The sequence below is a fragment of the Dermacentor variabilis genome, chromosome 1 (assembly GCF_050947875.1).
Source record: "Dermacentor variabilis isolate Ectoservices chromosome 1, ASM5094787v1, whole genome shotgun sequence".
NCBI lineage: Eukaryota > Metazoa > Arthropoda > Arachnida > Ixodida > Ixodidae > Dermacentor > Dermacentor variabilis.
Genome location: NC_134568.1, coordinates 113,945,044 through 113,971,253, shown reverse-complemented (window position 1 = coordinate 113,971,253; position 26,210 = coordinate 113,945,044). Strand labels below are relative to the sequence as shown.

At 44.6% G+C, this 26,210-nt stretch overlaps 2 protein-coding genes across 4 annotated transcripts; both read left to right on the top strand.

The window, feature by feature from the left end:
• Nucleotides 1-1,221: 1,221 nt before the first annotated feature.
• Nucleotides 1,222-5,913, top strand: LOC142581675 (endothelin-converting enzyme 1-like). The gene is made up of 3 exons (XM_075691227.1): nucleotides 1,222-1,296; nucleotides 1,601-3,523; nucleotides 5,743-5,913. The coding sequence occupies exons 1-3, from the start codon at nucleotides 1,222-1,224 to the stop codon at nucleotides 5,911-5,913; spliced, it is 2,169 nt and encodes a 722-aa protein (XP_075547342.1).
• A 3,340-nt stretch (nucleotides 5,914-9,253) lies between these two features.
• On the top strand, nucleotides 9,254-25,959 carry LOC142583164 (uncharacterized). Of its 3 annotated transcripts, none has more exons than XM_075693520.1 (3): nucleotides 9,254-9,535; nucleotides 11,121-11,306; nucleotides 14,826-15,287. In XM_075693520.1, exons 1-3 carry the CDS (start codon nucleotides 9,277-9,279, stop codon nucleotides 14,837-14,839), a joined length of 459 nt encoding a protein of 152 aa, XP_075549635.1. In that variant the 5' UTR covers nucleotides 9,254-9,276; the 3' UTR covers nucleotides 14,840-15,287. The 3 variants fall into 3 exon arrangements, 1 of the variants encoding a protein (XP_075549635.1); XR_012828562.1 differs by adding an exon at nucleotides 21,224-25,959 and having other exon boundaries at nucleotides 9,255-9,535; nucleotides 11,121-15,984; XR_012828560.1 differs by adding an exon at nucleotides 21,185-25,959 and having other exon boundaries at nucleotides 9,255-9,535; nucleotides 11,121-15,984.
• The last annotated feature ends 251 nt before the right edge of the window (nucleotides 25,960-26,210 follow it).

Below are 26,210 nucleotides of genomic sequence, written 5' to 3'. Positions count from 1 at the left end.
CAGGCATTTGATTGAAAGAAGTGGCTAATCTTCTGCACACTGCGTCTGATGGAGCATGACACTGCAGTTGACATGACATCGAGGTTCACGGCATACTCCGCGGCGAAGGCGCAGAGCGACAGTGGCTTTTCTTTTCATCATTGAGGTTTGGGTTGACTGACTGAGTTATTTATTAATACCATTAATACAGTTACATATTGAGGAGTCCGGGCCCAAAGCTTGGCGCGCTGCATTTGGTATTGTGTCAACCGGCCCTCCTTACGCACCGTAGCACAGTGGCGGCTGCGGTGAGCGGAAGCGACGCCTCTACGTACCTCCGTTGTAAATGACCAAATGAAATGGGCTTTCCAGGAAATCTAAAACCTTTCGTTGAGTAGTCAAACTCGTAACAACGGCTTTCGGTTTAGAGTCGCTCACAAAACATATGAAAAATAGGAGTTCGCGTGGGACATGCGGAATTCTTTGTTATACAAGTCATTTCCTTATAGTTCGTTGTAAGTACGAGTAACACGCGATCTGAGCGATCAAGGCCATGTGCTGTGCACATTGTCCTTTCGATTTCAATTGCTTAAACCCTTTAGGCCGTGTTTAGTGAAGTCAGAGCGGTCCAAATTTTTGAGCACCTTTAGAGGAAAATGAGAGGCAATGAAAAGAACGAGTTGTCTTACAAAAAATACGTCAGAACTCATCTCACGATGAATGTTGACGTCAATGAGATCAACATTGAAGCAATGTATCGACACACCGTATCGCAACCGCCGGAACGAGTCATGTATGAAGCGTGTATATGCAGCCCGGTTGCTCCTAACGCCGCCGCAGCGAAATCCCCGCATGGCGCGTTTGCGAAACTCTATTAGACAATCGAACATGCATGACGGGTGTTCGACTGCGCCCACTACCAGATAAATTTAAATCATTTTTGTCCTTAAAGAGCGGCGCATACATACCGAGTGACCCAAGTTTGTGTCAAATTTGTTCCTTTATGCGTGGCACACCGAGTTTCATATACCCAGTGATCCAAAATGGTGTGACATAGGTTCGTTGAAGAGCGACAGATAAGCAGGCGGCGCATACCCAGTGACACAAGCTTACGTGAAACGGGTTAACTTGATGACGGCACGTACGCAATGCCACATACCATTGACCCAATTAATTCGTCCGGCGATTGGTTTCGAACCCATTTCGCTCATCAGAGCAGCCCGTTGATTTAACCGTTAGACCATGGACTCTCCAGTGACCCAAGTTGGCGGGAAAACGGTTAGAGACACAGACGGGCAGATAGACAGCCCCCGGGAAGTGCGTGAAGTACCCCAAGAAAGCAAACAAAACACATATGCTGGAGTTTTATTTTCGGTATAAGTGCATAATATTGTTGACAGGCATGTCTGTTTGGTTGGCGAAGTTGTCGCGCCCCACGGCTAGCACATTTGCTTCGTTTAATCTTTGATGACGGATTGTTTTTCGAGGTTAACGTAGCACTATGGCTATGTATTTCACCGGGAAAATAATCACTATGTGCATTTGTAAGCGCATTTACGAAGTTGTAATCTCAGTTGTGTTTTCACAAAACATTTATTGTAATTTTATTTCTCCTCTACAGGCGCAAACACCACCTCAGCGTTCTAACAAAGATTCGGCCATTAGCGACAACACAAGACTGAACAGTAGGCTTTTCCTGATCGTATGCATCGTTGTCCTTGGCTTGCTGTTCGCCATAGCCTGGTTCTTCTTGCGAGACACGGCACACGTGGGCAGCCAGGAACCGTTACTCTGCCTGACGGATGATTGCCGCGAATATTCTCTGTACATGGACTTGCGCCGCAATTTTTCTGTGGACCCTTGCAACGACTTTTACGCGCACGCTTGTTCCTCGTGGCAGCCTCCTAGTGGCTATGAACAGGTCGCCAGCACCACGATGGGTAAGGTCATGATCGAGTGGATACGGTCCTTCGCACAATTTTTAGACCAGGCAGCGAACACCAGCACAGTGGCCAAGAAGCCGCAGTCTATGTTCCAGGCGTGCGTGGCAGATCGCTCCACGGATCTTTCCGATGCCAAGAGATTTCGTGAATTCCTCTCTGAGCTCAACATGTCATGGCCAGAGAAGCCGCCTGTCGGGTCAAGCGCGCTCGGAGTGTTGATCCACCTAGCCTTGAATTGGCGCGACACCTTCTGGCTGACGCTCAGGGTTGAGGCGGCCAATGGCACACAAGCGAAGAAACAACGCAGAAAGAGGCTACTGATAACGCCAGGAAACGAAGACGTACTCACCTTCTTCGCCAGAACTCATTTGCACGTGCAAAAGCGCGGTGCCTACGTGGATTACTGGACAATGCATTTTAAGGCCCTCTACGGAAATCAAACCGTTCCTCTCACGGAAAAAGAAATCCTCGAAAGCGGTTCGCTACAGACGACGGTCGTGAACCTTCTGCTTGGCGCGATGAGGCGGAAACCGAAGGTGCCGCTTCTCATTCCACTCTCTCGCATCGGCGAATACATGGGGGCACTGAATTCGTCGCTGTGGTTGGACAAGCTCAACGCTCACGTTAGCGACGATTTTTCGTTCACCAGCGAAGACGAAGCGTTTGTTGAAGACCGCTACTTTCTTAAGACAATCGGTCGACTGTTCACCGAGTATGAAGACGAAGTCCTACTCTATCAGATGTCTTGGGAATTCGTTCAGACACACATCGTCGTAGTGGACAAAGCGCCTTTGGAGATAACATTCTGGGGAAAAACGCACGCTGCACCATACATTCCACTCTATTGCGCCTTGTACGTAGAAGACATCTATAGGCCTCTCCTGGCTTTCTTGTACTCTGCTTCGAGTCTGACATCCCGCGACCGCCTCCTTGTGGACGCTGCTCTGAAGAGCCTTGTGGGGGAAGTCACGGAGAAGGTGAACTCATCCTGGTTAAGCGAGCCAAGCAAAGGCGTAGCCGTGCAGAAGTACAAGTCTATGCGTGTCAATCTGTGGCCGCCAGACTTTTCCCAAGAAGAAGTGGAAAAGTTCTACAGATGCTTTCCCAACAGTGGAAGGTCGTTCGTGCACATATGGATCGAAGGACACGACTGTCTACGTCGCGTGGCGGGTACTCCGTTCCAGGAGAGCACTCGTGGCGTGCACAACGTCATATCTTCCAACTCAGCCATCTACGACTACCTTTCAAATTCTGTTGACGTGGCCGTTACAACTTTCGCTCCCCCCGTGTACTACTCACATGGGACGAGAGCCATGTTTTACGGTGGCGTAGGGTTCTTGTTCGCCTTGCAGATAATGAAGGCGCAAGACCCGACGGGAGTCTACATACTAGCTAATAGAAGCGTCGTGGACGGGACCTGGATGACACCGTCCGACTCAGATGGGCTCCAGAACAGGATTCACTGCCTTGGCAGTGGCACCGAATATTATTACCGCGCGTCCCACGTTGCGGCGTTGGAAGTTGCGTACTCTGCATTCGTCGCAGACGACGGCCCCGATTACAGTCGCCGTCCAATAAGCAGGAACCTGACGGAAGCTCAGGTAGGTTGAAGTGATCAACATGCTGGCTTCAGATACGCTTTGAATAACCGATTACTGTATAATTATCGGCTCACTATTCAACGCGACCAGACCGACGAAAGGTGTCGGTTTAACTATAAGCCACACTAGGTATAGAAAAAATCAGTCTTGAATGTAGTCTGATTTCCTTCACTGGGCAGTTGGAGCCTTCCCCTGTGTGAGTGTTTCGCTGCATATATATATATATATATATATATATATATATATATATATATATATATATATATATATATATATATATATATATATATAAACGAGAAGAAAGGGGGTTAACCGAGGGGCCCGATTTTTGTTACTCATATCATGAGAAGCCAACAAACACTGACCCCAAGGACAACACAGGGAAAATTACTTGTTCTTAATAAATGAAAATAAGGAAACGATAAATTAATGGAAATTAAAGTGGATGAAAAAACAACGCCGCATGTGGGAACCGAGCCGCGCCAGCCGCGGTAGCTCAATTGGTAGAGCATCGCACGCGAAAGGAGAAGGTTGTGGGTTCGGTTCCCACCTGCGGCAAGTTGTTTTTTCATCCACTTTAATTTCTATTAATTTACCGTTTCCTTATTTTCATTTATTAAGAACAAGTAATTTCCCCTATGTTGTCCTTCGTGCCAGTGTTTGTTGGCTTCTATATATATATATATATATATATATATATATATAGTAAAATACATACGTATATATACATATACGTATATAAATATATATATATATATATATATATATATATATATATATATATATATATAAGAGCGCGCGACAGCAGTGAGTTCCACTGATTAATAAATATGCGATGAGGCGTATTACCTTTCTCCCATTAGTTCGAATGGTAATGAAACAAATCGTCGCTAGTCATTGACCGCATGAAACTCAGTCCTTCTTACTTCTAATTGCAACATATATATGATCAGCCAAGGCTGCAGAGGTATCAAATTTTCACATAGCCAAGACAAGCTTAAATTTTATCATCCATTTGCGACTTCTAAAATGTGCAATTTTAAAGGAGCCCTGGGACCATTTTATACCCGCCAACTTTGGCATCATAACGCGTTGCTTCCGTTATCGTGAGAGAAATGCAAAAGATAAATAAATAATAATAATAGATACGAAAATCGACGTGCCCAAACGAAAGCTATTTAACTTACATATTCAAAATAAAAGCAGACCACAGAAAGAGGCACATATATACGCTTTCTCATTTCATTCACCCAGCGAGGACTTATGCTGTTTCCAATCAGAATGCGGCATACATCCCACGATACCGGAAGCTTTCTTCCCATTGTGACCTTCCCACCACAAGCCGCAGTAACGCTAGCCGCGCTATATTACGGCGTCATTATCATGGTTACAATAACCACGTCTAGTACGGGTATAGAGCTGAGTTCTCAGTACGAATCAACAGCAAGCGCAGACAACAAGATGTGATTCACACGACATGCGCGGTCACATGCTTCCGAGCCTCGCTGGATATGGTCGCGCCGTTTGGGTAAGGCGCCTACAAGCGCACCCTCTCACGCACAGGAACTTTTATAAATAGCCATCCGATTTTTGCCAAACTTATACGGAATGACCTAGATGAAGTTTTTTTTTATTACACTTCGAGTTAGATAGTTGAAGAGCGCACCAGTGTCAGTTGCAAACCAAATTTAATTCTATTTCCCAGATGTATGTCACCTTCCTAAATATTAAAAGCATAAAACACGTTTTTGTTTATAAATTTGTCATTGTATATGCTGCACGAAAATTCACAATTTATTCTTCATGCCAAACCAATCAAAACGAACAACATAAGTCACGTGTCTTTGCGTCACATCCGCTGCCGAAAATTGTTGATTTATGTAGCTGCAGTCGGGCGCGGAAACTGATTTCAGGAGCAAGTTAAGATATGAAATGTTCTGACTTCAGCGTTTTCACTGGTACTGGAGGCTTTGCCAAATCCTATAGTAAGCAAACCTGCAATAAAAACAACATCCATAATTTGAGGCACATGGCCCCTTTAAGAACACCAATAAATTTCGGCTTGAATTCGCCAGTCAGCAAACCTGACATTCTTCTCAATCAGCGGTCACCCGCTATCCTACAGTCAAGAGCGCAGTTATTCCTTTCAAGAGCAAGCAGCAACTGCACTGTCGCCCTTACATGTCATATTTTTTTCTCGTTTCCGCAACTGCACGCAGGTCTTCTTCTTGACGCTATGTCGCACCACGTGTCACGTCGCGGAACCTGCTCAGGATCCAGTGACCGACTGCAACGCACTGCTCAGGAACTCGCCGCACTTCTCCGAAGCCTTCCACTGCGCTCGTGGGTCGCCAATGAACCCGGAGAAAAAATGCGCCTTCTTCGAATGAATCCGCCAGCAGCGCAATCCCTGTCCCGCGAGATCACGCGTATCGATGGCTCAAGCGCGTTGCGTCGAAGCGGCACCATCAAAGCACTACGTGAACCCTGAGAACTTCGGGCGTGGCCATCATGCCGTAGATTTCAACTCTAACAGCTACCATAAACAATGGGGGAACAAGTGTAACTGGCGGTATTGTCATTTGATTTAAATATATTTGGCCATTAGCATATGCATGCAATCTGCGCAGAATTCTGGGGAATACACGTTCGTGTCTTCATGCATGCCCTAAGGTAGTTTTCAAAATTGGTTTCCTTATCGAATTATCATCATCGAATGGTGGATACATTATTGTGGACATATTATAAAATATAACAGATGGAAAAGTGCTAAGCCTCTCTGTGCTGGCAAGGAAGCACCAGGAAAACCTAAAGAAAGGTGTGCTTAAGAGGAAGCTTTAGATCGGGGCTCCTATCTAGATACATACGGGAACGGAGAAATCGTTTTTCTCAGCAAAAACTTCACCGAACTTGATGTGGCCTGTTACCTTTCAAAGAAAAAAGAAGTTAATCTATATAGTGACTGTTCTAAGTAGTATTATGTTTTGGACGCCAATGTTTTTGTGAAAATTGTAAGTCGCCAAATTTAAAGAACTAAATAATCGCGTTTACAACTCTCTAACACAACCATAACAATTATATCACACTCAGGTATACTACACCTAATAATACATATAAAGTGGACAAGACTGATGTAGTGTACATCTCTATGAATTATACCATTAATTGTGAGTAGGACTTTTGCAAAATATCCTTGTAAACGGTTCACATAAGCTGGAATATAATATATGAAATTTGTCCTCTTTATAGTCCATAACGAATGCAGTTTACTGCTATCTATTTTTAGTGCAGAGCTATTGATTAGTAAACTTTGTGATTCTACGTTTTCTTTTCTTTTTTTTTTTTGAAGCATACGTTGTTTTGGCTATATTTCTAAAAAAATCCAGTCACAAAATCAACAATCCGCATCCTACAGTAACTAGAATTTCAGGTTCTGCCTCAAGTGCCACATATTTCATTCAAATTAGTCGAGGGGTTGTTTCATGAAAGCATTTCTGCGTTTTACATGCATTTGATTTTTTTTAGAGTCTGCTATGGTTATGCTAATATACGCATTATTCGCCGGTGGCATATCATGTAATTCAGCCTCCTGGGGTGGCTTCCTGGGAAAGTGCGCACGTTACCTGTACAAGAAATGAAAATATGAGCCTCATAATTAACAAGCTTTCTGTAATTTTTTCATTTACCTTAAGGCACATTTGGCACAACCACAACCGGCTTGTGCGGATGTGCTTAGACTGTAACTCTGAGGAGACCATCGAGCGGGTCCTCTGCAACTGCACCCGCGTTGACGGTGCTTGTGTCCTTAGTGTCATTCCGCGTTCCTGTCTTTCGGCGGCGCCGTTTCAAAGAAATTGACGTCGAATGTCAGCGTCTTCGGAGTGCACGCACCAAACTGGGCGCTTGACCCTTTAACCTTGACCGTTTAGATCCCGGGTGCTTGCCCTCGTCCGTCATCAACGCAGAAAGCTACGCGTGCTCTCATCGCTTTTCCTGAAATAAGCGGACCCGAAAATACCCTTATAGAAAGCCTGCGTTTACTACAGTGCGAGTGAGCTGTCTCTTTCTTGCGCTTTCTTATTTTTTTTAATCCTTCATCCCCTCTCTCCCGTGCAGGGAAGCAAATCGGACCTCCGCCAGGTTAACCTCAATGCCTTATCTTGTTTGTTTCTCTCTGTTTCAAAGCCGACACATGGTTTCACAGATATTATTATTATTATTATTATTATTATTATTATCTTCCTTTACAACATCATCGCCCCTTCCAGTCCGTGAAGATGGTTGATCAGTGAAGCTGTGTTAGTTACACCGAGTGTTACAGCATGCAAGTCAAACTTCGCAAGCAGTACATATTGTAAACCTTTTGTTTCACCATTTTTTCACCTCATTTTGGCTTTTGCGTGCTTCGCGTGGTGAATGCTTTAGGAGTGTTCTTTTTTTTTTTTTGCGCGCGTGCAAGTTGCTTAGCCCCGTGGTCTTCCCATAGTTCTAGCTGGGAAGGAATATGTGGAACCAGTAATCCAAAGCTCCGTATATTAGGCGCAAGGCCCACCACTGGAGATGCGGATCGCTGCAATCGTTTTGACAATTGCTTGGATTGGTTTGACAACTGACGTCTTTGTGTTTCTTAATGAGGCTACACACACCTTCGGCTGCGACGGAGGGAGCGACGTCAGTGACGGCATGCCCGCAGTGCGCCGTTGTCACTTGTGTTCGATATCATTAGTTCGCTCGGTGACGTGGTTAGCAACATACGACCGGCATTACCGCTTGCGATTCTTCAAAATTAAATTGCTTCAAAGTTAAATCTGTCCGTCACGTAAGACAATGAATGGCGCATACCCCCTTAAGCAATTGCTCCTATCCCCGTAAACGCAGCCTTTCCATTACGACGACAGAAGTGAAATTCTACGCTGGAATGACGAGCGGCAAAGGAGCCAGCTAATGAAGAATACGACGACGCTCGAGCCATTGCTGATGATGAAAGTTTCAGCGAACTGCGGCAACGACGGCACAGGGTCCGCACACAGAGCTTCGCTGTAAAAAAAAAAAAAAAAAAAAAAAAATTGACCCCCCTTCCGCTACTGTGAAGACGGGTGCAAGCGAACCTCGGGATCCGCGGCTCTTCGTTGTCTTAACGCCTCGGCTTCGCGCTCCCTCACGGTGACGACGAGCCCTTTCTCGAGCGAGTTCCCGGCGGCGTTTATGAAACGCCGCCTGTTCTTCGGCCGAACGCACGACGCACGGCCCGTTCCCGCTGCCATTCTTTCGGCAGAACGAACCAAACGCGGCCTCCCCATCGGACCGCCGCTTTCTTAAGTAGCTACAACCTTTGTTGTGCGCCGAATTTTCCCCTCACACCAAATCCGGTTCCGGCATTTCCGCTTCCGGCATTTCCGCTTCCGGCATTGCTGGTTTAAACATTTCCGGTTCCGGCGTTTCCGCTTCCTGGAGTTGCGCTGCGGGAATTTCCACGAGCGTCTCCCCGCAGGCCGGCTGAGGCCGGTGAACAATGGAAGGCAGCATCCACGTGACCCTGCGTTCCCGGATGTTGGTTCCCTAAGTCGGTTTCTAAATGTCCCTATGAGGCCACAGAATACCTAGTGTGTCACGTGATTGGGGAGGCTTCTTCCCTGTATTGCCGCCGGATTATACAACAACCCACGTGCGTGCAATGACACGGAAACCACGTGTTTCCAAACGCCGCGAGTTCTGCTCGCGGCGTTTCCTGCTCTTGCCTACTCCGCATCGGAATGGCGCAGGTCTGTGATCGAGTTGCCATCGGCGATGACGATCGTCGCTGCGAATTTTGCAGCAAACTATTCACCCAGAGGAAGAACATGCTGCAACACATCAGGAATGTTCACAAAATGGCCGTGGATGTCAAGAAATTGATGAAATGCGACGTATGTGGCACTTCCCTGCCTACAATGGAGAAGTATTCGGAGCACCATATCGCAGCGCACAGCTTCGATGCTGAGTACGTGCACCTGGTGTTCCGGAACGATAAGGGTGAGGAACAGTTTCATTAAGTTTATTCTCATTCATCGTGAGCAAATGATGTTGAAACGCAATATTATATCTCGGACTTTTTTTTAATTTCTTGTTGCGCAGTGTGCCTCTAAAAAGTAGTTGGTTATGCCTTGCGCCTTTGTTTTCTCTCTCTCCATCTATTTCGCGAAGAGCAGCTTTTGCGCAGGTGCCTAATCTATTTCCTTGGGGCATATTGAAGTTTGTATCCTCGTTAAATATAATTTAATTCTTTGTTTATCCATCTCTAGTTAGTCGTGTGCGCGCTCTCCGCGATGCACTACAACACATACGTTTGGCATGGTCTGCTTTTCTGCACAGCAAGTGGAGTGAAATTTGACGTTTGTACATCTTTTTTTTTTTTTTTTTAAGCGACGAGAGTAAGCTGTTTTGCTTTCTGACGTTGCTTTGTGCCACGTGCGTGCGTGGCCTAGTCTTCGCCTCAATGCACGTCGCAATGCGGCAGAGACGCAGAACCGGGACCACAGTTGAATTTGCGGATGTCGCCGGGATGGTTTCCCAGCGTATTGTGGGCAAGCTCTTTAGCAGTACATTTCATAGAATAGAGCGAAATGTGACGCTCGCGCAACCACCCCCCCCCCCTTTTTTTTTTTACTTAAACAAGAGGAGGAATTTGCTCTGCGTTCTGACGTTGCTCTGCGCTACTTGCGTGCGTGGTGTAGTCTTCGCCTCAGTGCAGGCCGCAATAGGTCCGAATGCAGGCCGACGTAGGTCCAGGACCACACTTGCAATTGCGGCTGTCAGCGGCTTGGTCTCCCGGCGTACTTTGGGAAAATTCTTTAGTAGTACCACAGTCCTTCAATTGAAGGACTCTGGTTGTAGATTTCATAAGGTAGAGCGAAATTTGACGCACGCGCAATCCTTTTTTCTTTAAGAAGAGTGTGTTAGGAGAGGCTACTTGGTAAGACATCTTTTTGTGAACGTAAACTGCGCTTGGGAAAAGACACCAACGTACAAGAAGACAGGAAGAACGCAGACTAGCAACTGGTTTATTGAAATGGCACATAATGCTGCCTCTTCGAACCAGGCGCATGCCCAAGCCAGATCATAACCGCGTGACGATGGAACACTCCCTCGCCAAGCCCCTATGTACAGTAAAAAATCAAGCTCTTCTTGAAAAGAAGGAGCTTTTCAAGAAGAAACTGAGGGAAGGGATTCACACTGTTCTGGGGCATAGCTTGCACCACGTGCTCTCAGTTCGTCTTTGTCTTATTGTAACAGCATTGCTGTGAATGTACAGTCTTATTCAATATTGAGGAAGGAGTGAGCATAGATCATGCTTAAGTTTCATATTTGTTTCTTATTAAAACAAAACTAATATGATAAATTTTTTGAAGTTATGGTGCACCGCGTTTGAAATTCAATTTCAACAGAAACTTAAGCAATATCAAGGATGACCTCATGACACGGTCGAATTGAAGGTGAGGGAGTAAAATAAATGCTACATTAGCCCATGTCCAAGACCTTCAATGTGATTATTTTTGTTTGTATCTCTCTCCCCAAGGTACTTGTCACTATCTAATGTTATTTTGTGCGTTTATTACAGAATTTCATGAATGGAAAGCAGAAGAAGAGAGTAGCCAGAACTGCTGGGTCATTTTGCCCACGGGCTCCGAAAAGCTGGCCAGTGGAGGGACAAGGATCCACTATCACTGTAATAGATCAGGCGAGGCAAGGAAAAAGGAAGGTCATAGTGACCGTCGGGAGAAAAGTCAGGGGAGCTGTAGGTCTGGTAAGATATGTCTTTCATTTATTACCGTCACAATGGACAATACTCAGAGTCCGACACCTGAAGGCACCACCATAAAAGTCAGGTATCAAAGAAACCATTACGGTCATAAGCCAGAAATTCAGCACTTGAGAATGAGCGACAAGGAAAAGGCCAGCGTAGCAGAGAACCTAGAAAGGGGTGTGCCCATGAAAACCATTCTAAAGCGAGTAAGAACATCTGTGGCATCCAAGCTGAGGCCAGTGCACTTGGCAGAGTGCTCAACCCTGCATAACATCAAACAGCAGTTTAACATTGCTGCTCCATAACATTGTCACACTAATGACGCTATCAGTGTAGACACGTGGGTGCTTGTGATGAAAGAAAAAGGTGAAACACTTGTCCGCCTGTACAAGGCACAAGGTGCAGTGGACCCAAGTGGTACATTTCCTTCAGCAGACTTTGCTCTTGTTCTGATGACAGAGCCTCAGAAGGAGCTACTAGAAAAATTGGGCCCTGCAGGTACTGTATGTCTTGAATCCACACATGGAACTACAGAGTACCAGTTTGAGCTGACCACTCTTCTGGTGCTAGATAAAGTAGGATCAGGTGTAGCTATAGCTTATTTCATCTGCAACCGGATGAACGAGCAAACTTTGACAGCATTCTTCAAATATCTGGAGTCAGCCATGGCCAAAAAAGTGGCTGCTAAGACATTGATATCTGATGATGCGTCGCAATTCTACAAAGCATGGTCCATGGTCATGGGTGCTGCACAACAGAAACTTCTCTGTGCCTGGCATGTGGATAACAATTGGCGTAAGAAGATACTCGAGTGTGTAGAGAAACAGCTAAGGCCACATGTTTACCATAGTGTGTGGCTACTCTTAGAGTTCCTCGCGGAAAAGGCATTTGAAGATTATTTTAAGCAATTCCTTTCTAGTGAGGAAGAAAAACTGAGGGACTTCCTGAAGTACTTCAATGACCACTATGCAGTTAGGCCGCAAGAGTGGGCCTATTGCTTTAGGACTAGAGCAGCTGTCAACACTAACATGCACGTTGAGAGCAAGCACAGGACGTTAAAGCATACTATGCTGGAGAGAAAACAGAATAAGCATGGTGACAAACTAATTTCTGTCCTCATGGACTTGACAAATCATTTTTTAATGAAAAGGGCTATCCAGATGATGAAAGGCGCAAAGGGTAAGAAGCTGAGCAGAATTCAGAAGAACTACAGGTCTGGCAGTGAAATGGCAGCTTGTGCCAAATTAAATGAAGATGGCATATGGGCCGTGCCATCTCAGTCTATTAAAGGGCTCTCATATAAAGTGTCAAAAGTGGGAGATGGTGCTTGCTGTCCTTTGAGGTGCAAGGAATGCGCAGTGTGTGTGCATACTTATATGTGCACTTGCTATGACCATCTTATACACTTTACAGTGTGCAAGCACATTCACTTTGTGGTCAACGCTAATCCAACTAGCAGCAACAAGGCCCATGAGAGCTCACCCGAAGAAGCATGTGAGGCAAGTCGGGCATTGCACATTGTACAGAGTATAACAAAGCTGGAAGCAGCCAAAGCAGTGTCCAGCTCAGCACTCTTAAGAGCAAAAATGGACTCAGTCAGACAGGCAATATCAGATAGTGAAGTCTCTGAGGGTGTGGCTGAGAAGGCAAACAATTTGTTTGAGCCAGTTTTCATGCTTGTTGAAAGTGAAAGTGACCCAAAAAGAAAGATACCAGACCATTCAAATGAACCAGCCAACAAAAAAGTTGTGCACCTGTTAAGATTTCACTCTACAAAAAACCCTAGATTGTGGCAGCCATCATCTAGCCTTTCAAGGCCCACTGAAGCTCAAAAGGAAGTCCTTAAATAACAGCTTAGGGACAGCAACATAGAAACTGAAGAGATAACCACGTCAGCAGGGCACGATTACTGGTAACAAGCCTCCAGTGCAGTTAGGAAGAGCGAAGTGGTGCAGTAGTGCTGTGCTGTCATGCCTTATTGAAGCAGGTTGAGGGCTCGCATGTTAACAAATCATGACATGTGGTCTCTGATGATTAGCCCGTCTGTTTTTGTCTGTGGTGTGCAGCCATATGTCACAGCTGGATGGTATGTGTGTTAGAGCACGAGAGAGGCCACCATGCTTGTTGTATGAGCTGCTGATAAGTGTTCTGTGAAAATAGGTACAAACCCAGTGGTCATCTCTGGTATGTGGCAGCTGTTGGATGGTAGTGTGTTAGAGCACGCCTCCATGCTTGTCATATGAACCGTTGGTAAGTATGTCTGTACATAGATGTAAGGAAGTGCATTGGATGGTGTGTAGTGCTTCAGTGTGCAAAAGCCTCCAATGTGTTTTGCTACTTATAAATTTGTGTAAACACTCAGTAGCGCATTAGTTATGATGTTGCATTGCTGAGCTCGAGCTTGCGGGTTCAATCCCAGCAAAGGTGGCTGCATTTCAGTGGTGGTGAAATGAAAAAAAAAAAAAGTGTGTAGTTGAATTTAAGTGCACATCACAAAACCCAAGGTGGTCAAAAATAATACTGAGTCCCGCACTGTGGCATGCCTCATAATTCGATCTAGATTTTGTGTTCCATGTGATGTTCTTATTGCCCATTTGAATAAACTTTTATTTTTCAGATTACCAAAATAGAGGGCATATGCAATGGTATTGTGTGCAGTCTGGATAAGTTGCTCTGGTCATGAGCACTCAATTAAAACTTCTGCATATTTAGCTGCAGCCGACAGTGTCATAATGATTGTAAAGACTATGCAGAAAGCTTTAGGCCACCCTACATATCAGATCAGTTTTATATTGCATCCCTTATGGTGCATCTCTTACTTGAGTAGGCATAATAACAATTGGCAATGCTTCCTTACACATTTAATATTTTTCTTTCTTTCTTTTGGAAGAGTAACCTTGGAAGAATAATCTACAACAGTGCTCCTACCTTCTCTATCCCCATTTCTTTTCTACACTTCAACTTCATTCTACGCACTATCTTATTCTCCTCTTCATCCTACATTGAGGGTGTGGGAAAGTGAGCTAAAGGTGCATAAAGATTGCTGTGCCGAACTTAATTGCGGCACTGACGAAGACAAATCTTTGTCAAAAGGTTCACTCCAGCTACATTCTCCCTCCAAACACTGTTTATCACTTCAAGCCTTCATATTCCTGTGAGCTTTTGTCTTGTTTAACAGTTGTAACAGTCATACTATTTATTACTATCAATAGCCAGCATACATTTAGCACTGCAAAGGGCTGTTTAGAAGACGTGCGAGTTTCTACTTCCCTTATGATAAATACTACAGACATTCAGTCTCTATTTTATGAAAATCTTTCAAACATTGCCAGTGATGACCACCATATGGGTTAATGTCGGCATGGGACGGAGGCTTTCCCGCAAAAAGAACAGTTATGTTTTGCTCATATCATGTGACTGGCAGTTTCTGCTGTAATTTTTGCACTTGTCAACTGCACTGTGAAGAGTTCATTTCTGTGAATATGTGCTGGCCTGATTCTTCTTGTTCACGCATTTCAGATCTTGTACTATGAGATGAGGAGGTGTAAAATAAAAACACCGTGTAGATTTCACAATGCCTTTAAGAAACCACGCAAAGCTTGGAGATGAAGCATTACATGCAACTTGAACCAAGTGTCTGGACACAGTGAGTGAAAGTTGTTTTGTTATGAGCGAGGGTGTTGGTGTTACTTGTAACTACTTTAAATAAAAGTTTGTTTCAAAACAGTGGCTCAACTCTGTGTTCCCCCGGTAAAAAACAAAACCATTGGGATTTCCAATTCGCTTTTTAAACATAATTGACCTATATGAATAAAAAAAAAACTTGAGGAATCAAGATATAAGCTTACCATACCATGGAAACACTTGAAACTCCTTTTGAGAAGCTTACTCATACACGAACACACTATAGCAATTATTTTCAATCATATACTCACAATTTGCCGCGTCACCACGTCAAGTTTCAAGGCAGATTTTTTTTTAGACTCGAAGCTATATGCTTAATTCTATCCATTGTTTACTGCATTGCATTTCATTTTCTATAACAAATAAAATTGAATTCTCCATTGATTGCGCCGACGCTCACGTTATAATTGCATGCTATTATTATTGACTAGTCATATATATTCTTGGGGGGTGGGGGGCTGCACTGGTGGCGTTCTACGAATTTGCGCCGCGTGTTTGTGCGGGTAAGCTTAAGCGCAAAATTTTTTTAGCGCGTTATGAAAACAATGCACTGCGGGTATTTTAATTAATGCAACGAGCTGTATGAAATATCGGTCAAGGGGTTGGAAACGTCGTTATAGAGAATCCCGACGATTTTCTTTTGCGTGTGTGTATTTGGAGTTGATGCAGTTTTCTTTATTTATTTTGGCTACATTGCGCCAATTGCGCTTCCATAGAATAAGGAAACGCGCTTCCACGCGCTTGCCGACTCGATCGCAAGGGGACAGCCTGATCAACATCAATATCAGCAGCAATGGCGGATTTGCGCTTGCCATGGCGCTTGCAAAGTTTTCAATAGTTTTCGCCTTTTAAGTGATGCTTTTGCTATTTTAACGTGTGGAGGTTCATTGTACGTCTGTTTTTTCAAGTTTGGCATGTGTTTTAACACATGTGAAGGTGTAGTCTTTTCTTCTTCAGCGGATATTTGTACAAGACCCTGTTCACCGTCTATCAGGTAAGATGTGTACGTATGCTACACGCAATCGTAGTGCTTCACTAAGCCACAGTGCACTACAAAGTTAAGCATGAGCGGTACACAAAATTCACAAGTTCTTAGTATTGTCAAGAACAACCATTGCTTGGTGAAGTTCTCACAGGCGTTGTAGAAGTTGTTGGGCGCGGCAGTGCTGAACGTAGCGTTAGCGGCTTAAAGGCTAAACCCCATTAGCGCGATTTTGTGCGCGACAGCGACGAGCGACGGGTTCGCGCGACGGATCAGGCCGTCGCTTGAACAGATCGCTCGGTCTTGTCGCGCGATCGCTCGGTTTTGCAAATCTAGAATTCGTCGCTCGTCGCCCGGAAGTGCTACGAGCGACTAGCCAATAGCGCAAAGCCGGAACTGGATGTACATAACTCCAGTACTTCCGATTGTCGCACGGAACGAGCAAACGATTGAATTTTTATAGGTGCAAGGATAAGAACCTACTGCAAGACTTTCAGAAATATTTTATGCTGCTTTTTACAGTAAAATACATAAACTTAAGTTAATAAAGCACGCGTCACGCTAGTTTCGGCGCCTCTATTGCTGCCCTCATACCAGCAACACTGTGGAGACGTCGCTCGAAGTCATCGCTCGCATGGGGTGCAACTTGTAGGCGACGAGCGAACGCGACAGCCATCTCCATCGCGTCGCCTGTCGCTGTCGCGTGCAAGATCGCTTGCATGGGGTTTTTTTTACTAGTAACAACGTGTCACTATTTCATATTATTGGCGGCGTCTCCAGGACACCAAATCGATAACGGGGACACCAGAGCTAGAACGCGGACTGGTCTATGGGTTGGGGCTCGCCGAGGCCTGCGCGTGCTAGTAGTATATCTATGATGTCTGTAGGCTGTGTGTAAGTCGTACTTTCCGAATTTTCTGACGCATTTTAAGATCAGCTGTCCGCTTTCGCGGACAAGGCTGGAGTCAGGGTGGTCCGTGAGTTGGAGCAACATAACCTGCTTCCAGTTTAGGACCGCCCTGCTTCCAGTTATGATCCCTCCGCTGCCCCTTAGGTACCCTGCCGCCTCCTTGATTATATTCTAATGCTCTCCTGAGGCCTCTGTTTGCCGGTTACATGTGCCCTCCTGGAGCAGTACTCACTACAACACCAGTCAGAACCTTGCCCATTGGTTTACCTATGTGTGGCCGCAAATATCTGAAACTTAATGCCAGTGCAACAGGTTTGTTGGCAAGGGTGTCAGATCGTTGCTTTGTGTTGAATCGGCCTTTTCTCAATTCTTAAGAATTTAATTGGAATGCACCTGACCAGTGCTGCTCTGTGGTGCTTGCCACCAGTCCCTTGGACAGGGAAGACATATGAGAATCCCTGTGCATACACTTTATATGCAGTGGTGTGACCGCTTCCTTTGGGAAACTACCACGTTAGCGATATTGTGAGCGCAATGTGACTTTCCTTCATCTTCCTCATCCGTACGTAGTGTGTGTCGCTTCTTCCTCGCCATAGCTCTAGCTCGGCAAGAATAAAGCGGTTCCTTAGAAGTGGTGGAGGTGCTGGGGTTCTGCATACCAAGGACGTATAAGGTAACAGTGTTTGCGCCTTTAATATGTCGCATTCGATCATTTTGAGACGTGGTGGTGTTCATGCGTCAGCACAGTGCAAGGACATCCACAATGTAAGAGGTACATGATTCTCGAATTTTATACTCTCTCCGGGCTTTTCTCGCGACCTAAGCACAAGTAGTGGGAGCATCAAAAAAACTGACAAAGCTGGTGCATGAATGTTGCCCAGTCAAAAAGATCTGGCTCTTGGATCAAAGCCAATTTTTTTTTTACATTGTAGAGGCAGACGGGCATGCTGTGAAGTTTCTAAGAACTGTCCCACCATTGCTGACTCTGTTGTACATTTATCAAACCACTTGATTCTCACCAAGCTCAAGTTATGGTGACAAAGATGCGCCACGTGCTTTACAGTCACATATTGCACTCGCAATTCATCTGTTATGCCAGTTTGCCGAAATGAGCATGCACAGCAGTGACGAATTCACTATGCATGCACAGGGATTTGCCTTTCCTGTCCTACGGGCTGTTGGCAGGTACGCTCGTCAGGTACACCTCAGGTTTCAGTATGTTTGCATTCGGTTGCATGAATATGGAGGGAGTGTGTTCGCTGTAATCAGTACTACACATTTTGCTAATGTAGGCTTGAGTGGCTTTCCCATGACTCCACTAAATAGTCGGAATACTTCCATGTATGATAGAATGATGAGCATTTTGACCTCCAGACATGCAGCAGTCTTTACACCACTGCAAGGCAGAAGCAGCCTTCTCACCATGTTCACGCTCAAATAAATCTCGTTAAGGCATTTTATGGGCCCACCAAACCGCCTGCACCACCTGAATGATGTCACTTGTTGTTGCACCTGGCTGTTCATTTCATTTGGCATCCTCTGTTCGCACATATTCGTTTCCAATAATTCAGGAAAATTGCAGGGCTGGTTTGCAATCTTTCCTGTTTTCTTTATTTTTCTTTATGGCCTTGTAAAACTGAGAAACGATAATGAAAAAAAGAAACAAAGGCTGCCTTCCTGTTCACCAGTGAAAGTATTGTTGCTTAGAAAGAGGCGCAGAAAAAGATGTATATGCATGCCGGACAGCCTGCACAAGGATTTATCTTTGTCTCTTCAAACATGGCGTACCTGCTTGGGGTCAGTGGAATCGCTGTTCTGTAGCATTACCCCTGGCAGCGGAAGCGCTGTCCCAGAGCTCTAAAGAGAGTCATCGGAAACACAGTGCTAAACCTTCATCCTTGAAATGTGAAGGACGTCACTGGACAGGACGAGAGATGACAAGGTGAGTCTGATTGGGGCAATGTTGTGCTGATGGGTGCCACCTGTTTGAGCGCACAGTATGGTCCCCTGTCCTGAGAAAAGCTTTTCTGGGAGCCCTACACAGTGGAAAGGGGACCAGAGAAGTACAAGCGCACCAGGGGAGAAATGAAAGTCGCATTGTGAAGCATGGTACTGTCATTTCTGGTTGCTTCATGACGCAGTAATGATAGTCGCAGCACAATATCTTCAATTTATTCTGGCAACTCACGATATGCAAGTGAATGCTGCTCACTCTGATCATGTGGCTGCGTTTCAGTGCTTGGATATCTAAGGCCACGTTGCAAAATGCACAAGAGATTTATCGACTTCGTATACACAGAAAATACAAGAACAGTTCTAATAGCACTGAAAAGACAGAGCATTCATGGCGTCGTTCAAGCTCAGTGTCCTTGAGCGTGCGCAAGAACTAGTCTAACTGATGTTATGACTGGCCTGTGTGGTCAACGATTTGTGTCGCGGCGTCAAAGCAACAGTGAAAGGCTGGACCTTTTAAATACGCCGAACCGCCTGCAACCGTTGGAAAACGCCTAGGAGGCCCTAATAGCAAAAAGACCTTATCATTTGTACAGGCATTTTCACCATCTTACCCACGGCTTGCACAACACCCTGATGTCTGCGTAGTCTCCACAGTGCTGTCTCCCTTCAGCAAGTGGGACGGTTAAGCTTCGTGTGTGCATTCGCTCTTTCTCTTCGTCCTCGGCAGGGAAGGTGCCAGCGTTCTGTGTGTGTGTGTGTTTGTGTGTGTGTGTGTGTGTGTGTGTGTGTGTGTGTGTGTGTGTGTGCGCGCACCTCAGTGCCTTTCCTTCTGCTGAGCCAGTGGGGGTTAGAAAATTTGTTGAACACTTCCATGTATCGAGCGGTGGCCGCCAGCGTAGAAAGTGTTTTCTCTCTCCTTCTTTTGAGCAAGGGTATTCCAAACACTATAAAGGACGTCTTCGCCAATGGAATTGAGCCTTCAGTTTTTGATCAAACTAGCATGTCTGTCGCTCTCCATCGGGAAACTTGCAGAGTTGACCACTCCGTAACAATGTGAAGTAAACATTCATTGTTACTCGTTGCCTTGTTGCCGCATCTCCTGCCTGGCCCCCTGAGGACTCACGAGCCGCTGCAAAATGCAGTCAGCGGCACGATCCTGAGCACCTGGGTGCACAGTTTGTAAGAATTAGTGCCAGCGGTTCGATCCGACAACCGATGGTAAGCTCCAGACCACCAAGCCCACGCTACTTCCACAGTCTTGGGTTTCCATCTTTAATACGGAGCAGCAGCAAAAAAAGAATTGACAGCTGTGAATAAGGTATGCGGATGTGGGCTGCTTCCCTTGAACTTCCTGAAGGCAAATGCCTTCAGGAAGTTCAGTCGCACTTTGTTATTTGAAAAGGCGTCTCACCAAGATTAGAAGTTGCAAACCGACAAGTGCAATGCATAGATCACACACTAACAATCCTGTCTCCAAATTATCAAAATGATGCACAGTGGGAAAACAGCTGAAATTTTAAACAAATGCCATCATGGTCGCAATGAAGCCCTGCTTCAGCCAGAGTCAAGGTTACATGCACAAATGTCTCTATGTAAAACGTGCTGCCTGCAATATCACCAACCATGGCACGTGACTTTCGTAAGCCAAACAATGTTAAATGCCATCCCTGGATGTGTGCCCCACAGCAAAAAAGGAAGAGAAGAAAAAAAGGAAAGAAAAGACGGGGCTTGTCATGCGAGTGTGACGTGAACCCTTGGCTCCGTCATGGGGGAAGATGAAGAAGGAAGATCACTTGGAGGCAAAGGGGTTGAGTGCTGTTGCTTTTAGCACTCGCCTCCTGGCAGCGTGAAAATGCAACATTTCAATTTCTTCCATTTCCTTTAATAATGAACTAATTAGAAATATTTGTTTGAGAAAATGCTCCCTTGACGGCTTCCAACGTACCAATGTACCTATAACTAATATTTGCCATGGTGCTTAATGAGAGGGGCTTTTTCAGCCCAAATTAGATCCTGCAGACTATAGTACTGTATGGAAAATATGGTGCATGGAACTGTAAAATTTAATTTTCCACAGCAATTTCTACCTGTGCAGTTGGAGTTGGCTTTGTCACAGCATAGATGTGAGGACCGTGAAACAACCTTTATTCCCTAAAGATCCTGTCCTGTAGTATATTTGAGCATTTACATAAAGGCATGGAGACCCTCAGTGTGTTGCAAACTAAGTGGCGGCATATAGGTGGTGTGTGCTGCCTGTAGGGATGCCACTGTAAGCCATCTATGTATTGGCGGATTTCTGAATTGTGGATGGGAGAAGGCTCATGGCTGTTCTGCCTTTGCACCAAGCACTGCAGAGCACAGTGCTGCAATTTTCTCTTTGTGCAGTTGGAAGAAAATTATTCCTGCAGTGGCAGCAACTACACAGAAAATGCACCCTACAAGAGTGGACAGAGTTTCAACGTGACTGTGGTTTGAAATGGTCCGGCCCCTGTGTATACAAGCACCGATTTTCCCAGACAAGTGTGACAGTGCCTGGCTTTGAATGCAGTGTGCTGCTTCATAAATATTGCAGTTGCCCAGCACTAAGCTGCCTGGATTATGTGGTTGCCATAATGACTTCTCTGTACCCGTGGGACAAAAATTTGCACTCAAAATAGCGACAGAAGCCATGCATTTCCTGCTGACATAGAATTAGGTTCCACAATGTCATCTGATGCATACACATGCTGTGGTGTGGTTGGTGTGGCCATGCTCTTTTTTCCTCCCTTCAAATATGCTGGTGAACTGCCACTAGTTACAGATGTCTGCAAGGAGTGCGCACTGTGTGAGTGCTGCACATGAATTGAAATTACGACCACCACAGTGATGATAAAGAACACATTGAAAAGTAATCTGACAACACTTAAGACTGTCTACAAGTTTTCTGTGAGAGATTTCCTCAGGGTTGACAAAAACCATCTTAGGGATCATTTAATGGGGTGTTACCGCCCGCATTATGAGGTGAAAGAAAAGGAAGCCATTAGGATTTCTCTGGTGGTGCAAGGTGCTCTAATAGATGGCTTTGAATTGCAATAGACATAAATATTATCATTCTATCTGTCTGGGCACAACTTCTTCGCCAACCTCTCTGTCATCTCTGTAGCACATTAATCTGGGATAGTAACTCACTCTGACGCAGGAGATGAAAGTGCATGCCAGGCATGCTGACCACACTGACTTGGAGAGTGCCACTTTCTTAAATGTGGCAAAAGTCTGTGTTTTGGGCGAAATAAGAGCTCATAGGCAATTTTCATCTGTGATAAACAGAAATAAGTGCTGCCAGTGGTCAGACATCATTGAGGTCGAGCTTCTCAAGCAAGTGGATGCCATCGAGAACACCAAAAAAGCCAGTGATAGCCATTGTGAAGCAGATTCAGATGGTAAGGTCCAGCCGGGGTTTCTCTGCACAAGGTCACCAAGTGGAATTCCTAAGTAACGGATATTTTTTCCCCTAAACTGCTACCCTAGAGTGGCCGGAACATGCACCGTTCGATCCAAGCATGCAGCTGTTATCAAAGTTTAGTTTAGTCAATTATTGAGGCTTAAGATGGTTTTAATGAATGTACATTAGGAAACAATTGTAAAAGAATGTAAAAAAATTTGAACTGTGTTGACTCTTTGGTGGCATACTGTTGCTAATCCTGAAGTTACGTCCTCAAATGACTTATGCTCCAGGTATTTGAGCAAAACTATGGGTGTGGAAATATGAATTTTTCAATTTCAAAGCTAATTTGAATAATGAAACCTAAGTGCGAAGCGAATATTTTTCGAATATGAATACTACTGGTATTGCAAAAATCCATTTTTTTTCACCAACCAGAGGTGCAAAATAGTTTACTGCATAGCAAATAATGTACAGGGATATTATGCTTCATGGTTAACAAAATTCTCTAATACAACACTTTTGTTTGACAATGTCATAACTGTAGTTACTTAATGTTTCATGAAGCAAGGACAACAGCTCAACATGTTCAAAGAGCAGTGACACCTAGTGCATGTCACCATCAATTCAGACATCGAAAAGAGCTGCTTAGAGTGTCTGGTATCAGCAGGTCGCTCTTCACAAGCCGAGCCAACAGTGGGCACCACGCTTACACCATCACTCAAACGGATCTTCTTTTTGGCCCAAAATTTCATCATGCAAATATCTTTGAACCTGCGATTGTGGCAGTGAAAATTTCTGCCACGAGTGAAAATTTCTGCTGGGTGATAAGCTAATCAGTATTTCCGCAGTGCTGATGTGGAAGTGGCCCGTTCAGAAGCTTTTGTTGTTGAACGCATACTTGGGTTCCTTGGTGTTGAAATTATCCTTCCTTTCTCTAAATCAAAGGGCGAGATCTTGCATTCTGAATGTTTGCTTGCGCTCTCATTATTCGCCTTCACCGTGCTTTCGTCAGCGGTCGTCTGCTTGGTGAAGCGGGAGCGCCTATTGAACACTGCCTACTCACTGATGTAGAAGGTGAAGCAAACACAGAAAGCTAGAAGCTTGCGCAATCTCATCCCAGGTTTTCAATCCAGTTTGACATTGAAGCATCCTGGTAGTATTAAAGTACTTGAGAATGAGGTTCCAGAAGCATTGCCAAGTTTGCCACTTGGTGAAATTTGTAGTTTGGAAACAATTTAGGCTCTTAGCGAGATTAGCAGTGAACAGAGGTTTTCACATGGCGATTGGTGTTGTCCAAATGCATGAAGAGGTCACAGTACGAGTACTTAAGCTGATAGTGTCGGGTAACCATAAGCACCAGCAGGGGCCCCGTGACAGTGTCCCCTTTAACTTCAGATATGCTTCACTGCATGATGCTAAATATGCTTCGCCGCATAACACGACTCTGCTGCTGTGAAGGTGACTTAAACCGACAACAGCCGAGAAGGTGCAAATAGCACTGCGCCGCCTGGTTCTTGCTGTTGGCCTTTTCTTCTTTTCACAGTGTCCTTACTGTAAGTGCACTCCAGAATTACAATGCAGGAATATGCATGTGTGCACAAGCTTTCATTCAAGAGTAACTCATGACCATAAGTTACGTCATCATGGTTTCGTACCATGTCACGCCATCATAAGCGAGACATAATAAAGGGGGCCTCAAAGGCTGCGGGAGAGACTAATCTTTTGTGCGAGATTGTGCTATCCTTGCTGCACGCAGTGCAATATTATGACTCTCATGTCTATGGTGGCATTGTCGATTATGAATGTTTCCTTACTGCGTTAAAAAAATGTGTAGTGCATCTTTCAGATAATAATGGCATTATAGCTTCAGAGTTGTTCAAGTTTGGGGTACTTGTTCACTAAAAGTACACTATTAGAAAAGCTTTAGAATGTCTAGGTCATAATTGCATTTGAAGGACTGTAAGTCTTCCTACACATAGCAATTGGTAGCTTACTGTACGATGTTGAAGGTGGTTTTTATTCATAGGCCCTACGCAGAGAGCAGCAACACAATGCCTGGCATGTGACCAGGGTTCGTAACAGTGTTTGCATTTCCAGTGCTCGTAACTGATTCCAGTCTTAATGCATAAATTTGCTTTATGAATTCTTTGTAGACAGAAGGTGCTTGAATATTGGTTGCATGAAATGCTCCAATGCACACTGTTACGTGCAGGGTGTCTTTTATTACCATACAGATTTTCTTGTTTTAAAGTTATGAGCGCGGCAAATGTGGCATTCTTGCAGAGGAATTCCTCTATTTTGGAACTCCACAAATTTGGAGGCAGTCACATTTTAATGCACTCTCATTTCTTACAAATCTTGAAAGTTGCACCTAATTCAAGATATTCATCATTGAATTTTACTGGTAAATCGAGGCAATATTGGAACCGAGTGTGCTGGGAGCGCAGAAAAGAAGGTCCCGCTATCTCATCAGATGGAAACATCTTGGCCAGTCATTGTAGCTGCTGATACGACACACTCTGCCTGGCAAGCATGTGCGTCAGTGTGCCATGTCAGGCTATCATTTAAGCTTTGTCCCACACTTCTTGACAGGGCACTGCCGCCTGATGTGGAGGAGGATGCACCAAGTTTTGATTGTACTCAATTGAGCGCGATAATCAATATTTCAGAATAAGTGCAATTTTCGAGATTTAGAAAAAGAAAGGGTGTGCGTTCACATGCGACTGCCTCCAAATATGCCATTTAGAAGGCTGCCGCCAAGTTACTAATAAAAAAGTGACTGAATTTTTCAAAATTAATTTTCTGAAACTCGCATTAGCAGCAAAGTGTGTCCACCTCACCTAGAAACTCCTTTGCAAAAACGCCGGGCTCTCCATGCTCAAAACTTTTTGCTAAATATCAGCATGGTTAAAAAAAAAACTAGATATGCATAATTGGTAATGTATGAAAATCGTACACTATTACTTTTCAAAATTTTTGTCCTTCTATGCAACACCAGAAAAATTGGAAATAGAAGCTTCAGGTGACCTATCTGATGTGCAAGTTGCATGGCCATATTATTGTTTTAATTTTTCGCTATCACCTTTTACTGTGATGTCGCCACTGCAGCAGCTCGATGGCTGTGGCTTTTCATTCCAGGTCACAAAGCTGCACCCAGGTAGAGGCAGAATTCAAAAACGCTTGTGTACTTAAGTATAGCTGCACATTACAGAAGCCGAGGCCCTCAAGATTTATCCATAGCCCTCGAGTTCCATATTTTTTATTGGGATTGAAGAGTAATGTTTGTGCTGTATCCCTCTATTTCAGACTAAATAATGTGCATGCAAAATTATATCTTCATTACTTTACACCATAGCACCAATATCTGTTGTGCGTTGATTTTCTGATGTCCTTGCATTTGCTATAGCAAGGATTTTTAAAAATCAGCCACAAAAGAAAAGAATGAATGGTCAAGGAACCAAGTGGTGTGTAGCAGCTCCCTTCTTTTTTTACTCGGCCGCAAGTTTTGCACTCGTGTGTTAGCAACACTGTTTCGCCAATTGTGTACTTCAAAAGAAGTGTTACCTTTCTGCTTTGGAACTTTGTGGTTTTGTTCTGCCAGCTGCTTGACCAAAACAAGCAAAATGTACTTTGGATATTCCACAAATTCATTCTGTATGCATTTGGTACAATAAAATTTGTTTCAAGAATGGACAAATGCAGTGATGGTTAATTGAAAACTGCAACATGCAGATTTTAGTTTCATGCTTCATTAATTTTCTCAGCCCCAAAGAAAGCATGCGAGGTTCGAAAATGTATTATGTGACAAAGTGCTGGCCTGCCATGACATTAGTGCACTCGGTCTAGAGAACTGATTAATGCTGCACATACATTGAACATGGTGGCCATGACCATCCCTCATGAATTGGCATTCCCTGCCTAAACCACCTCACCAACACAGCCCGTTAA